General features: G+C 44.9%; 1 protein-coding gene across 30 annotated transcripts in view; it reads left to right on the top strand.

Annotated features, from left to right (window-relative positions):
- NRXN3 (neurexin 3) overlaps positions 1-13,132 on the top strand; it is a 637,781-nt gene that overhangs the window by 540,898 nt on the left and 83,751 nt on the right. For all 30 annotated transcript variants that reach the window (XR_015874809.1, XR_015874808.1, XR_015874807.1 and 27 more), the window contains one exon: positions 4,447-4,628. Coding sequence is in view for 27 of the 30 variants with exons in the window: in XM_088460858.1 (XP_088316984.1) it covers positions 4,447-4,628 (182 nt within the window). In the remaining 3 variants the exon portion in view is untranslated. The remainder of the gene's footprint in view (positions 1-4,446; positions 4,629-13,132) is intronic.

The following is a 13,132-nucleotide window of genomic DNA, read 5'->3' as shown; positions in this document are numbered from 1 at the left end:
ATATAGAGCATGTGCCATAGACATGAGGTACAATAGGATTACATAGTTCTGTTGTCTTGATGCGTAATGTGACGGGCAACCATGGGCGCTATTAAGGCAGCTGACCCACTTTCAGTGCCATTGACCTACAGAAGAGTTTATTTAAGGGAATTTAGTTGTCCCTCCTTCATAATCTATTACCCATAATGCATCTTAAAAGAAATAGATTTAAAAGATTTGGCCGAGTCTGTATATGGGAGACTGCGCTGAGTGATGTGATATGTGACACCTGTATATCTGTGTGCTCCTGAGTCTGTATATAGGAGACTGCGCTGAGTAATGTGATATGTGACACCTGTATATCTGTGTGCTCCTGAGTCTGTATATAGGAGACTGCGCTGAGTAATGTGATATGTGACACCTGTATATCTGTGTGCTCCTGAGTCTGTATATAGGAGACTGCGCCGAGTAATGTGATATGTGACACCTGTGTATCTGTGTGCTCCTGAGCCTGTATATGGGAGACTGCGCTGAGTAATGCGATATGTGACACCTGTGTATCTGTGTGCTCCTGAGTCTGTATATGGGAGACTGCGCTGAGTAATGTGATATGTGACACCTGTATATCTGTGTGCTCCTGTGTCAGTATATAGGAGACTGCGCTGAGTAATGTGATATGTGACACCTGTATATCTGTGTGCTCCTGAGTCTGTATATGGGAGACTGCGCTGAGTAATGTGATGTGTGACACCTGTATATCTGTGTGCTCCTGTGTCAGTATATAGGAGACTGCGCTGAGTAATGTGATATGTGACACCTGTATATCTGTGTGCTCCTGAGTCTGTATATGGAGACTGTGCTGAGTAATGTGATATGTGACACCTGTATATCTGTGTGCTCCTGAGTCTGTATATGGGAGACTGCGCTGAGTAATGTGATGTGTGACACCTGTATATCTGTGTGCTCCTGAGTCTGTATATGGAGACTGTGCTGAGTAATGTGATGTGTGACACCTGTATATCTGTGTGCTCCTGAGCCTGTATATGGGAAACTGCGCTGAGTAATGTGATGTGTGACACCTGTATATCTGTGTGTTCCTGAGTCTGTATATGGGAGACTGTGCTGAGTAATGTGATATGTGACACCTGTATATCTGTGTGTTCCTGAGTCTGTATATGGAGACTGTGCTGAGTAATGTGATGTGTGACACCTGTATATCTGTGTGCTCCTGAGTCTGTATATGGGAGACTGTGCTGAGTAATGTGATATGTGACACCTGTATATCTGTGTGCTCCTGAGTCTGTATATGAGAGACTGCGCTGAGTAATGCGATATGTGACACCTGTATATCTGTGTGCTCCTGAGTTTGTATATGGGAGACTGCGCTGAGTAATGTGATAGGTGACACCTGTATATCTGTGTGCTCCTGAGTCTGTATATGGGAGACTGCGCTGAGTGATGGGGATATGTAACACCTGTATATCTGTGTGCTCCTGAGTCTGTATATGGAGACTGCGCTGAGTAATGTGATATGTGACACCTGTATATCTGTATATGGGAGACTGTGCTGAGTAATGTGATGTGTGACACCTGTATATCTGTGCTCCTGAGTCTGTATATGGGAGACTGTGCTGAGTAATGTGATATGTGATATATACAGACTCAGGAGCACACAGATATACTAAGTCATGGCATGGGGCTTTGATGAATCACCGTAACCCATGGCGATGGTCACAGTCCACTCTACAGATTCCAGTCTTGTAATATTATGGTGGTGTTTGATGTAACACTAGTACTTTTTATCAGTATGTGACCTTTTAATTTGCACATTTTTTTTAATATCCATGTAAGGATTTTTCCTATAATAATCCCATTAACGAGAAGGGGTGACAGGAAAATTCAATCTGTATGTAACATTTAGTAAGTAATAAGTGGTTTGCACCTCTGGCTTACTAGTGTACACTAACATGAGGGCTTAGTAGTATACACCACCTCCTGTCTTATTATAGCCCGGGTCCGTTCCCAGCTGTCACAGCTCTGTCCTCTCCTGTCCCCGAGAGACTCTGTAGGTGACTGTCAGACTCGACCTTTTGCAGAATGTCACTGGCCGTGTCCACGTTTTCTGCCTTTCCCTGTTCATCTCCATTCTTCTCCCCAACTCCCTTATCCTACACCCCTCTCAATGAATCCTGTTCTGCTCCTGGGAGAAGGTAGCTCCCTGCTTCCCCACTACACCCAGTCATCCCCTGCACATTAAAGCACTTGTGCGTCTTATCTTTCTGTCTGTGCTTCTCCTGTGTTTCTTCCTCTCTCTTCCCATCTCAAGTTAGCGCATCAGAATCACTGATTAATTAACTTCAAACACGAGGAGCCTTTGAGGCAGCGAGCTGATAAGATGTTGGAGCTGCACTGACAGTGTCGGATATTGTTGGGGGAGCTGAGGGAGTTGAAGAGATGATGCCGCAGATTACAAGGCAGTTTACAATAATTATTTTACAAGTTTCCTAGAAACATGTTTTCCTGTCAGTTACCGAGCTCTGGATACGTGAAAGTGTGTGAATTAACCCATTACAGGTGCCTGTTCCTAATCCAGCTACAGGAGGTTTTGTTAGACCTTATTCTCCTAATCACGCTAATCCCATCGCTTTTGTCCCATTAAATGTTACTGCCGCTCTTACGGAGCAATGCTCAGTTCTTGTGCTTCAAAAGAGAAATAACAGATCTATCGTATTGTATGGCGTTCCATTCACTTTGCATTGTTTTTCGCTTGCTGCACAGTACTAGAGATATCGGAGTATATCCGTAGCTATAGGTACCTTTGTCTCCTGTAGGGAAGAGTTTCTGTACTTGGTGTCTCTGCCGGGAATGTTAATACAACTAAAACCAAACTGTAGAGATGCATATTAGAAAACAAACCGGGGTCTGCCTGCGGGAGCAGTGCCCTTTCCCAGCTCCCCAGCTATGTTACAGAATCCGCTACTAACCGCAGTATGGATTCTGTGACTTAAGGTGAAGTGGCTGCTGTGTGATTTGATTGTAGCTTATTATTCAGTGTATACGCTCTGCCTGGGGTCTCCTGGAGGTAAGTTGTGTATATATAGCTAGCGCAGTGCTCTATAACCCTCCCATCCCTTACACTGTATGAACTGCAGTTCCAAGGGAAATCGCTGCTGCGTTATGGCAACCAGGTTATATTGACGTCAGAAACTAATCTTAGGCTTGATCAAGGTTTATTACTCTGGTGTTCATAGTTTTTTTCTTTATTAAGCAGTTAATGAAAAAAAAATAACAATAGTTCTTTTGAATTTAATACAAGGCTACAAAATTATAAGTGCGTCCTAAATGGCAGCGTACCGCTCTTGGCTTGCAGCACGTAGTTGTGTTGACCTCGCAATTGAATGTTCAGTGCAGCACCTTCCCTGCGACCGTTCCTGCACCTTGCTTGCTCAGCGGGATGTGTTTGGCGGAGGAAGGTTTGGGACGTTGGTACATTCTCGCTCTGCAGGCTGCCTGTATAATCCACTTGTAGAAGGATTTTAGCCTTGGATCCCTGCCTGCCTTAAATACCTCAGGAATATAAATCTCGGCTTATGTGCGCTCCCCTTCGCAGGTATCGCCTAACATTACAGATCCCTGTTTCTATGCCGTTCCTCTTAGCAATCCCGGGGTTAAGACTTTGTCACCTTTCATTAAATGTCCCTAACTGGCCCCTTGTCTCCGCCACCCAAGGCGACAAGACATTGCCTCGGCGATCACTCTCCTCCTCGCACTGAGCGGGATAAGGGGGTTTAGTGCTGAGCATATTTCAGGCCCACAGAGAGGGTACAATGAGACAAAATGGTGTTTCATGTGCACAGCCAAATACCAATAGAGAAACATTATTATGCCTGGAGTCTATAGGAACTGTACGGAGTATATACTGGCTGTTATAAAGCAATATGTAAACCCAGTGGCCATTTTTGTTTTATTACTTCCTTAGAGATTCTGGCCTATGGGGACATCATAGCATCACCCAGTTGCTGCAGATCTGGCGGCTGCTCCCCTACATCTCAGAGCTACGCTGCTGTACTGAGAGTTGGGGGCTCATCAGAGCAGGCAACAACTGTCCTGTGCTGGGGAGTCTGTGTCCTCTATACCCGGAGTTTCCTGTCCTTAGCTGGCAGGAATGGACCTCGTGTGGCCTTGTGCTGCTGTAGTCCATCCACTTCAAGGTTTGATGCGATGCTTCTACTCATCTCTTTGCTGCCACATGATTGGCTGATTACACATTTGTAGTAACGAGCAGGTGTCCTTACCAAGGTCAGCTCTGAGTGTTTGTGTATATAACGTATATGGCTATATTATACATCTACAAATTCTATATAGAGCACAATAAACCTGTATGTACCTACTACCTGCCATGTAATTAGTATGACCCCCAGGGCCCTGTCTTAGCATTGATTTCTGTCATGTTTTTTTCTTTTTCAGCCGGTGCAACGTACATTTTTGGGAAGAGTGGGGGGCTAATCCTGTACACCTGGCCTCACAATGACAGGCCCAGCACCCGCACTGACCGCCTAGCGGTGGGATTCAGCACTACGGTAAAAGACGGCATTCTCGTGCGGATTGATAGTGCGGCCGGACTCATGGACTTTCTGCAGCTACACATAGTAAGTGGCTCCTCCTGACACTACAACCACAGGGGTTCTAGAGTGGAGTCTGGATTGTGGAGAGAGGGGAGGTGGGGTGTTATATTGTGATTGAGTGATGTACAGAGACATGGGTTTGTGCGTATGGAAGACGTGCGTTTGACTTTAGTAACCGCTGTTGAATGGAGCAGTGTTGGACATTTACAGATGTGTCCTCACTCGTCTTTGCTGCAGTCGCGCCAAACCGCCGCTTTCAGCGCTCCTGGTCCCAGTGAGACTGCTGGGCGCCTTTCTTTGCAGAAAATGCGCCTAAGTCGCAATGCAAGCCACTAGGACGCACCAGCAGACTGCGCTGATTAATGTGATATGTGACCCTTGTATATCTGTGTGCGACTGAGTCTGTAAACAGAACTTGGCATGGAATAAAGCTGCGGTCGCTGCATCGTAACACTGCGCACGCTGGTTCAGGAACTCAGTCGCACACAGAGATACAAGTGTCACATGTCAGATTAATCGGCGCATTCTCCTGCTGCGTCCTAGTATTTTAGACGCATTTTGAGCCTAAAAAGGCGCTCGGCGCTAGCAGATTTGCTCGGGACCTGGCGGCTCGCTCACCCCAGGCCTATTGCACTGCATGTCGTATTGAGGCTACATGTATGAGGACACATCTGTATATTGGGGCCACTGGAGCCAATTGGCCCGGGCTACACTATGCTGGGAATACAGTACAGAGCAGGAATATTGCTGGCTTCACTCACACTTATGTGTGTTCCATGGAGTTTTATAATAGGACTCAGAAATTCCGATAGAAGCTAATCAGGAAGGTAATAGCACTGTGCAACGTGCATAACTGTATTGCTGTTATTTTTAGTGTAGAGCGAATGAGCATCTGTAATGGTACACATCACATGTCAGCTTCTGGTCTGTGTAGGGCTCCTTTTTTTTTCTCGCTCGCTCTCCTCTCTCTCACCTGTTAACTTCTCTATTTCTGACGCTCTACTTCTCTCTCACCTGTTTACGTCATTTTCTGTCTCTCTCTCTCTCTACTTCACTCTCTCACCTGTTCACCTCACTTTCTGTTGTGCTCTCTTTTTCCCCCTCTCTCCCTCCTTCTCTCTCTCTTTCTGACGCTCTACTTCTCTCACCTGTTCACGTCACTTTCTGTCGTGCTCTCTCTCTCTCTTTCTCTCTCTCTCACCAACGTCCTCTCTGTTTGATATGTGACCTCACTCCTCTGGGAGGGGAGAAACGGACAAGTTCTGCACTCCCAGGGTTGTCTGTATCTCTCTAATACCCTCGCCCCCAACATACACAAGACTGGGCCTACGTTAGTTAATTTATGGGCCTGTCACTCCCCGGGCAGTGTGATGTGCTGTGTATAACTGGCAGGGCTCATATTGAGGGCATGTACAGGGACAGATGTGACATTCATAGCATTGCAGCCTTGCAGTGTAACAGATGTTGCATTGTGTTGGTACCTGCCAGTCGCTGGCGCGCTCCCTCTGAGTAAGATTAATGGCTGCTCCTCTGCATTCTTTCTGCTTGCCTCATCCGTGACATTGGTACTTCATGTGTGAGATGAGGCGGGTGGCAGTCTAATTCCTGACATGGAGCAACGTACACCTTCCTCGGTGACAGCGAGAACCACGGCGAGACAGTCCACAACACGCAGTGACACCGCTGTTAAATAACCTGATTTGAAGTTACACTATACATGTAGTGCGGCAAAAAAATATATTGAGAAATATATTAAATCTCTGTCAGATTTTTAAATAATTAGCAAAACCCGTTTTGGTTTCATATAATGAAGTTGTGATGAGAGATATGAGTTTTTTTATTTTTATAAATAAAGTTTCCAAAAAAGGGCATAAAATTATAAGTAATGTAAAAGTTCCCAGCACCCATCAGTCTGATAGTCATCAAACTGGCTCCATATAGAGGATTTGTTTTCCCTCTTCTCTTTCTAGTTAGATCTGAAATGATTGTTTTTTTAATTCACTGTAACAATGCTGTAAGTAATGCTGGGTACACACCTGGCCGATGTATCTGCAGATGATTGTGGTCCATACACACTGAACAACCATCATCTGTCTTCTGGCTGTGGGTCCCGCTGTCCGACGGACGTGTCGCACCCCTCTACCCGCAGCCTCTGCTGCAAGTGTACGGGCGGTCGACCGCCCATACACACAGCAGGATGCCCCAATATATCTGTACATATATTGGGCATCGGCTGTGCAGCACAGCCAACGCTTTGTCTGTGAAAGACGTTGTTCAGACATATCACTAGTACACACTGGCCGACGGGCACCCGATATATTGGCAGATAAATTAATCTGCCAATATATTTGCCAGTGTGTACCCAGCATTACTTAAAAAGAAAGTAGCCATTTGGTTCTGAATCATTTTAACAGCCTTTTATTTTAATGTCAGAAGTAAACTAAAAGACTTGGTGTAATATATATTTATTTATTGGGGGTGGGTTATAAGTATTATGGTCATGTTGGGGGTGTAGTGCCCTATGTCTGTATACAGTGTAATAGATGTGTATTATGGTCATGTACAGTGGTCAGGTCATGTTGGGGGTGTAGTGTCCTATGTCTGTATACAGTGTAATAGATGTGTATTATGGTCATGTACAGTGGTCAGGTCATGTTGGGATGTAGTGTCCTATGTCTGTATACAGTGTAATAGATGTGTATTATGGTCATGTTGGGGGTGTAGTGTCCTATGTCTGTATACAGTGTAATATATGTATTATGGTCATGTACAGTGGTCAGGAGATGTTGGGGGTGTAGTGTCCTATGTCTGTATACAGTGTAATAGATGTGTATTATGGTCATGTACAGTGGTCAGGAGATGTTGGGGGTGTAGTGTCCTATGTCTGTATACAGTGTAATAGATGTGCATTATGGTCATGTACAGTGGTCAGGTCATGTTGGGGGTGTAGTGTCCTATGTCTGTATACAGTGTAATAGATGTGTATTATGATCATGTTGGGGGTGTAGTGTCCTGTGTCTGTATACAGTGTAATAGATGTGTATTATGGTCATGTTGGGGGTGTAGTGCCCTATGTCTGTATACAGTGTAATAGATGTGTATTATGGTCATGTTGGGGGTGTAGTGCCCTATGTCTGTATACAGTGTAATAGATGTGTATTATGATCATGTACAGTGGTCAGGTCATGTTGGGGGTGTAGTGTCCTATGTCTGTATACAGTGTAATAGATGTGTATTATGGTCATGTTGGGGGTGTAGTGTCCTGTGTCTGTATACAGTGTAATAGATGTGTATTATGGTCATGTTGGGGGTGTAGTGTCCTGTGTCTGTATACAGTGTAATAGATGTGTATTATGATCATGTTGGGGGTGTAGTGTCCTGTGTCTGTATACAGTGTAATAGATGTGTATTATGGTCATGTTGGGGGTGTAGTGTCCTATGTCTGTATACAGTGTAATAGATGTGTATTATGGTCATGTACAATGGTCAGGTCATGTTGGGGGTGTAGTGTCCTATGTCTGTATACAGTGTAATAGATGTGCATTATGGTCATATTGGAGGTGTAATGTCCTATGTCTGTATAGTGTGTGTGTAATAGATGTGTATTATGGTCATGTATATGGGTCAGGACATGTTGGGGGTGTAGTGTCTTATGTCTGTATACAGTGTAATAGATGTGTATTATAATTATGTCCAGTAGGGTTATTTCGTAGCGGCCCAGCAGTTTTGTTTGGGACCTGTAACAGAGGGCCTAAGTCAGCGCTCGCAAGCGGGTCGATGTTGCCCAAGTGCTCATGCGCACGACGGAGCCGGCTCCGTCGTGCGCATGCGCGAGACCCGAATAATGACGGCCAAGCCATCGTTATGGGTCTCGCACGAAAGGGGACGTGCTGTTGATGGTGAACGCCTACCGTCTGGGGCCGGCCCCACTGACATCACTAGGGATGTCAGTGGGAGTGCTTTTGGCTTTGATAGAGCCAAAAGCACTCTAGGGCTTGCGCAAGGGTCTCGTCGCAAGCCTGATGGTCGTGATGGTCTTGACCATCATTTTGGCCGCTCGCTATAGCTGTGGGTGGTCACCCACAGCTATGCGAGCGGCCAGGAGGCCGCTCCAAAAAGGAGCAGGGACAGCCCTGATTCAGAGCGTCCGGCTCTGAATCAGGGCCAGAGCCTTTTACTCTTTCTATGTTTTTTTTCCAGCCTGTACTAAATCTCAGGTTCCAGTCTGTGTTGGCATTTAGAAGGGGTCTTTGTTTCATTGTAAGCGCACACATTGCTGTGCTAATTTATGTATCATTATGCATTCCCTAATTATGAGCCTTCTGCACTCTGTATGATTTATACACAGAAAAGCATCTGTTCTGAGCCTGGTGGGACACTGCAACCTTTCCATGCCTGATTCGCTCTGCTCTTGGGGACAGTCTCGCCATTCCTTCAAAAATCTCTGTGACGGGAGGGGAATCTGCTGTCAGGCACTCTGAGCTGTTGCAGATGTCGCTGGAAGTGACAGAGTGAGAGAGGGGATTGGGAGATGAGGAGCAGGGTATTTGTGGTGAAGCCAGTTTCCTTCTGATCAGCTGGATGGGCCACTCAGGGGATAGAGCTGGTAGAAATAGTACATGTGTGTTGTGCCGTGTACAGTTTTGTTGGCTCCCATTCTCATCCAATCGCCAGCTTCATAGAAAGCATGGTTCATTTCCGAACAAGTCTGTCGTTGGGGAACCTCTTCCTCCAGATGTGGTCCCATTTACTACACCATTCTGATTGGTGGAGGTCCGGGGAGCAATCTTTGATGTTGTGGTGAAGCAGAATCCTGGGTTCTTCCTGGAAGGTATGACACTTTGTCATCTCCTCAACCCCGGAGACTCATATTCTGCCTGTGGTTACATCATCCTTGGTATGTTCCTGGATGGAAGCTTCTTTTCCTAATGCACCATAAAGTGGGTTAGATAAAACTTGTAAAGAGCAATAGACTCGTGGGGGTAGGTGGCTCCTGTGGATCTTTGTTTTGGCTCCATGATCAAAACCATCCCCCTTGTTTTGAACTTCTTTTTGACCCTTTGATCTCCTTCTCCCCTGATTCCTATCAATACTGTTGCCCTCTTCTTTGTTTATAACACTTTTTTTGATTACTTTTTGTTCTTAAACGTGTTATCCTGTTTGTCCGCAACCTGCTCGGCTATAATCATCATTTGGTTACATACCCATATACATTCTCTGTTATAAAATTCAATAATCTTAACAAAGAAAATCAAAATGAGAAAATGCAAGTACAGGCATCTTCCATTATGTGTTCTATAGAGTACATGGGCCATCGTCCCATCCCTTTCACATAATGTGTGGATCTCCTACCCACCCATTTCATACAACACGTGGCTCTACTACCCACCCATTTCATATAATCATACGTGTGGCTCTCCTACCCACCCATTTCATATAATCATACAACATGTGGCTCTTACTCATCCATTTCATGTAATCATACAACATGTGGCTCTCCTACCCACCCATTTCATATAATCATACAACATGTGGCTCTTACTCATCCATTTCATATAATCATACAACATGTGGCTCTCCTACCCACCCATTTCATATCATACAACATGTGGCTCTTACTCATCCATTTCATATAATCATACAACATGTGGCTCTCCTACCCACCCATTTCATATAATCATACAACATGTGGCTCTTACTCATCCATTTCATATAATCATACAACATGTGGCTCTCCTACCCACCCATTTCATATCATACAACATGTGGCTCTTACTCATCCATTTCATATAATCATACAACATGTGGCTCTACTACCCACCCATTTCATATAATCATACAACATGTGGCTCTACTACCCACCCATTTCATACAATCATACAACATGTGGCTCTACTACCCACTTATTTCATACAATCATACGTGTGGCTCTCCTACCCATCCATTTCATATAATCATACGTGTGGCTCTCCTACCCACCCATTTCATATAATCATACAACATGTGGCTCTACTACCCACCCATTTCATACAATCATACGTGTGGCTCTCCTACCCACCCATTTCATACAATCATACAACATGTGGCTCTCCTACCCACCCATTTCATATAATCAAACAACACGTGGCTCTCCTACCCACCCATTTCATACAATCATACAACACGTGGCTCTCCTACCCACCCATTTCATACAATCATACAACACGTGGCTCTCCTACCCACCCATTTCATACAATCATACAACACGTGGCTCTCCTACCCACCCATTTCATACAATCATACAACACGTGGCTCTCCTACCCACCCATTTCATACAATCATACAACACGTGGCTCTCCTACCCACCCATTTCATACAATCATACAACACGTGGCTCTCCTACCCACCCATTTCATACAATCATACAACACGTGGCTCTCCTACCCACCCATTTCATATAATCATACAACACGTGGCTCTCCTACCCACCCATTTCATATAATCATACAACACGTGGCTCTCCTACCCACCCATTTCATACAATCATACAACATGTGGCTCTCCTACCCACCCATTTCATACAATCATACGTGTGGCTCTCCTACCCACCCATTTCATACAATCATACAACATGTGGCTCTCCTACCCACCCATTTCATATAATCATACATGTGGCTCTACTACCCACCCATTTCATACAATCATACGTGTGGCTCTCCTACCCACCCATTTCATACAATCATACAACACGTGGCTCTCCTACCCACCCATTTCATACAATCATACAACACGTGGCTCTCCTACCCACCCATTTCATACAATCATACAACACGTGGCTCTCCTACCCACCCATTTCATACAATCATACAACACGTGGCTCTCCTACCCACCCATTTCATATAATCATACAACACGTGGCTCTCCTACCCACCCCTTTCATATAATCATACAACATGTGGCTCTCCTACCCACCCATTTCATACAATCATACGTGTGGCTCTCCTACCCACCCATTTCATACAATCATACAACATGTGGCTCTCCTACCCACCCATTTCATATAATCATACATGTGGCTCTACTACCCACCCATTTCATACAATCATACGTGTGGCTCTCCTACCCATCCATTTCATATAATCATACAACATGTGGCTCTCCTACCCACCCATTTCATATAATCATACAACATGTGGCTCTCCTACCCACCCATTATACACAACAAGTGGGGTCTCCTAACAATCCACTTTGTACAGCATTTGGTCCTTCTACCCAGTTACTAAATACAATGTGTGGTTTCCTACCCATCCATTGCATGCAGCAAGGGGACACCCAACCAACCCAACCTGCATTAATTGTGTGCAGTGTGCTGACCTGCCCCTCTCGCCTATTTCCCACAGTGCAATTTTATCTAATGTATGGATCAGCCGCCAGTTGTGCTGCATTCCACAGATCCCAGCAGAGGGGTCAGTCTACTCCTCTATTCTGTATATTTGGGGGTGATTAGCAAGCTCCTGCGCCAGTCACATCATGCATCTCTGGTACGTCCCAGTCACCCCCGTTATATACAATGCAGGGATCACCCAATCATTTAATAAATTGTCAATGCACAGACATGGGAAATCCAACTCATTTAGTACATCTTGGTGACCCAGTTATGTTGGCATTAATCCTAACTCCTTTAATGCATAATGGGGGCCTTTTATTTCCACATTTCATACATTATACCCCCAACCCACTGGGTCACACTTACAGTACCAGGGATAACTTATCAATTTCATACCAGGCAGTAATTTCTCACCCCGATAGGTAGTAGGGACTCTATACCCCCCCCACCCCCATCCCATTGGTAATGCATTTGTAAGCGATTTGCCCAGCGCTGACTGGGGCACTGAACTGGGAACATTACTCGGCCGGCTCATTATACAGTTCTGCATATCCAGGATTCTCATGCTGGCCCCTGTGTGGGGTAATCACAATATGTTCCGCTTGTCTACTTCTAGATTTCCTCTACTTCCATGGTGGGGGACTTAGATGAGAATTCAGCAGTTGGTTGATTAATAATTAATAGTCTTCAGTAACTATAGGTTCCTGAGGTATATTTATGTGTACTGTGTTCTCGCAGTCTGGCATTGCTGGCTCATTAACCCTTAGTGAAATCTCTGTCCCTTGTAGCTGTGAGTTGTCCTTTATCTCCTCTCTCTGCAGGTGTCATTGTGTTCCGTGTCCGCTTTGTAGAGTTTCCCTGTCACTTTGCATCGCTGCGAGCCGCAGGAATTAATGTTTTCTCTCTCTGGTAATGAGTTTTTTTCTCACCAGACCTGCCTTCCAGCGGCTCCCTGCTTGATTAATAACTCACTGTATTCGGGACCCGCCGACTGACCAAATATTTGCATTGAAGGGCTTGTAGCTTTGCTGCAGAGCATTCCACAAAGGCACACGGTTCCCTCTGGGATAGGAAAGTGTTCAAGGGATCACTCACCATGTCATTCATATATATATATATATATATATATATATATATATATATATATATATATATATATATA

Source organism: Taudactylus pleione, unplaced genomic scaffold (genome assembly GCF_031769625.1).
Source record: "Taudactylus pleione unplaced genomic scaffold, aTauple2 ptg000987l, whole genome shotgun sequence".
Taxonomy (NCBI): Eukaryota; Metazoa; Chordata; class Amphibia; order Anura; family Myobatrachidae; genus Taudactylus; species Taudactylus pleione.
Note: the sequence above shows the minus strand (reverse complement) of the source record. Positions and strands in the feature narration are given on the sequence as shown.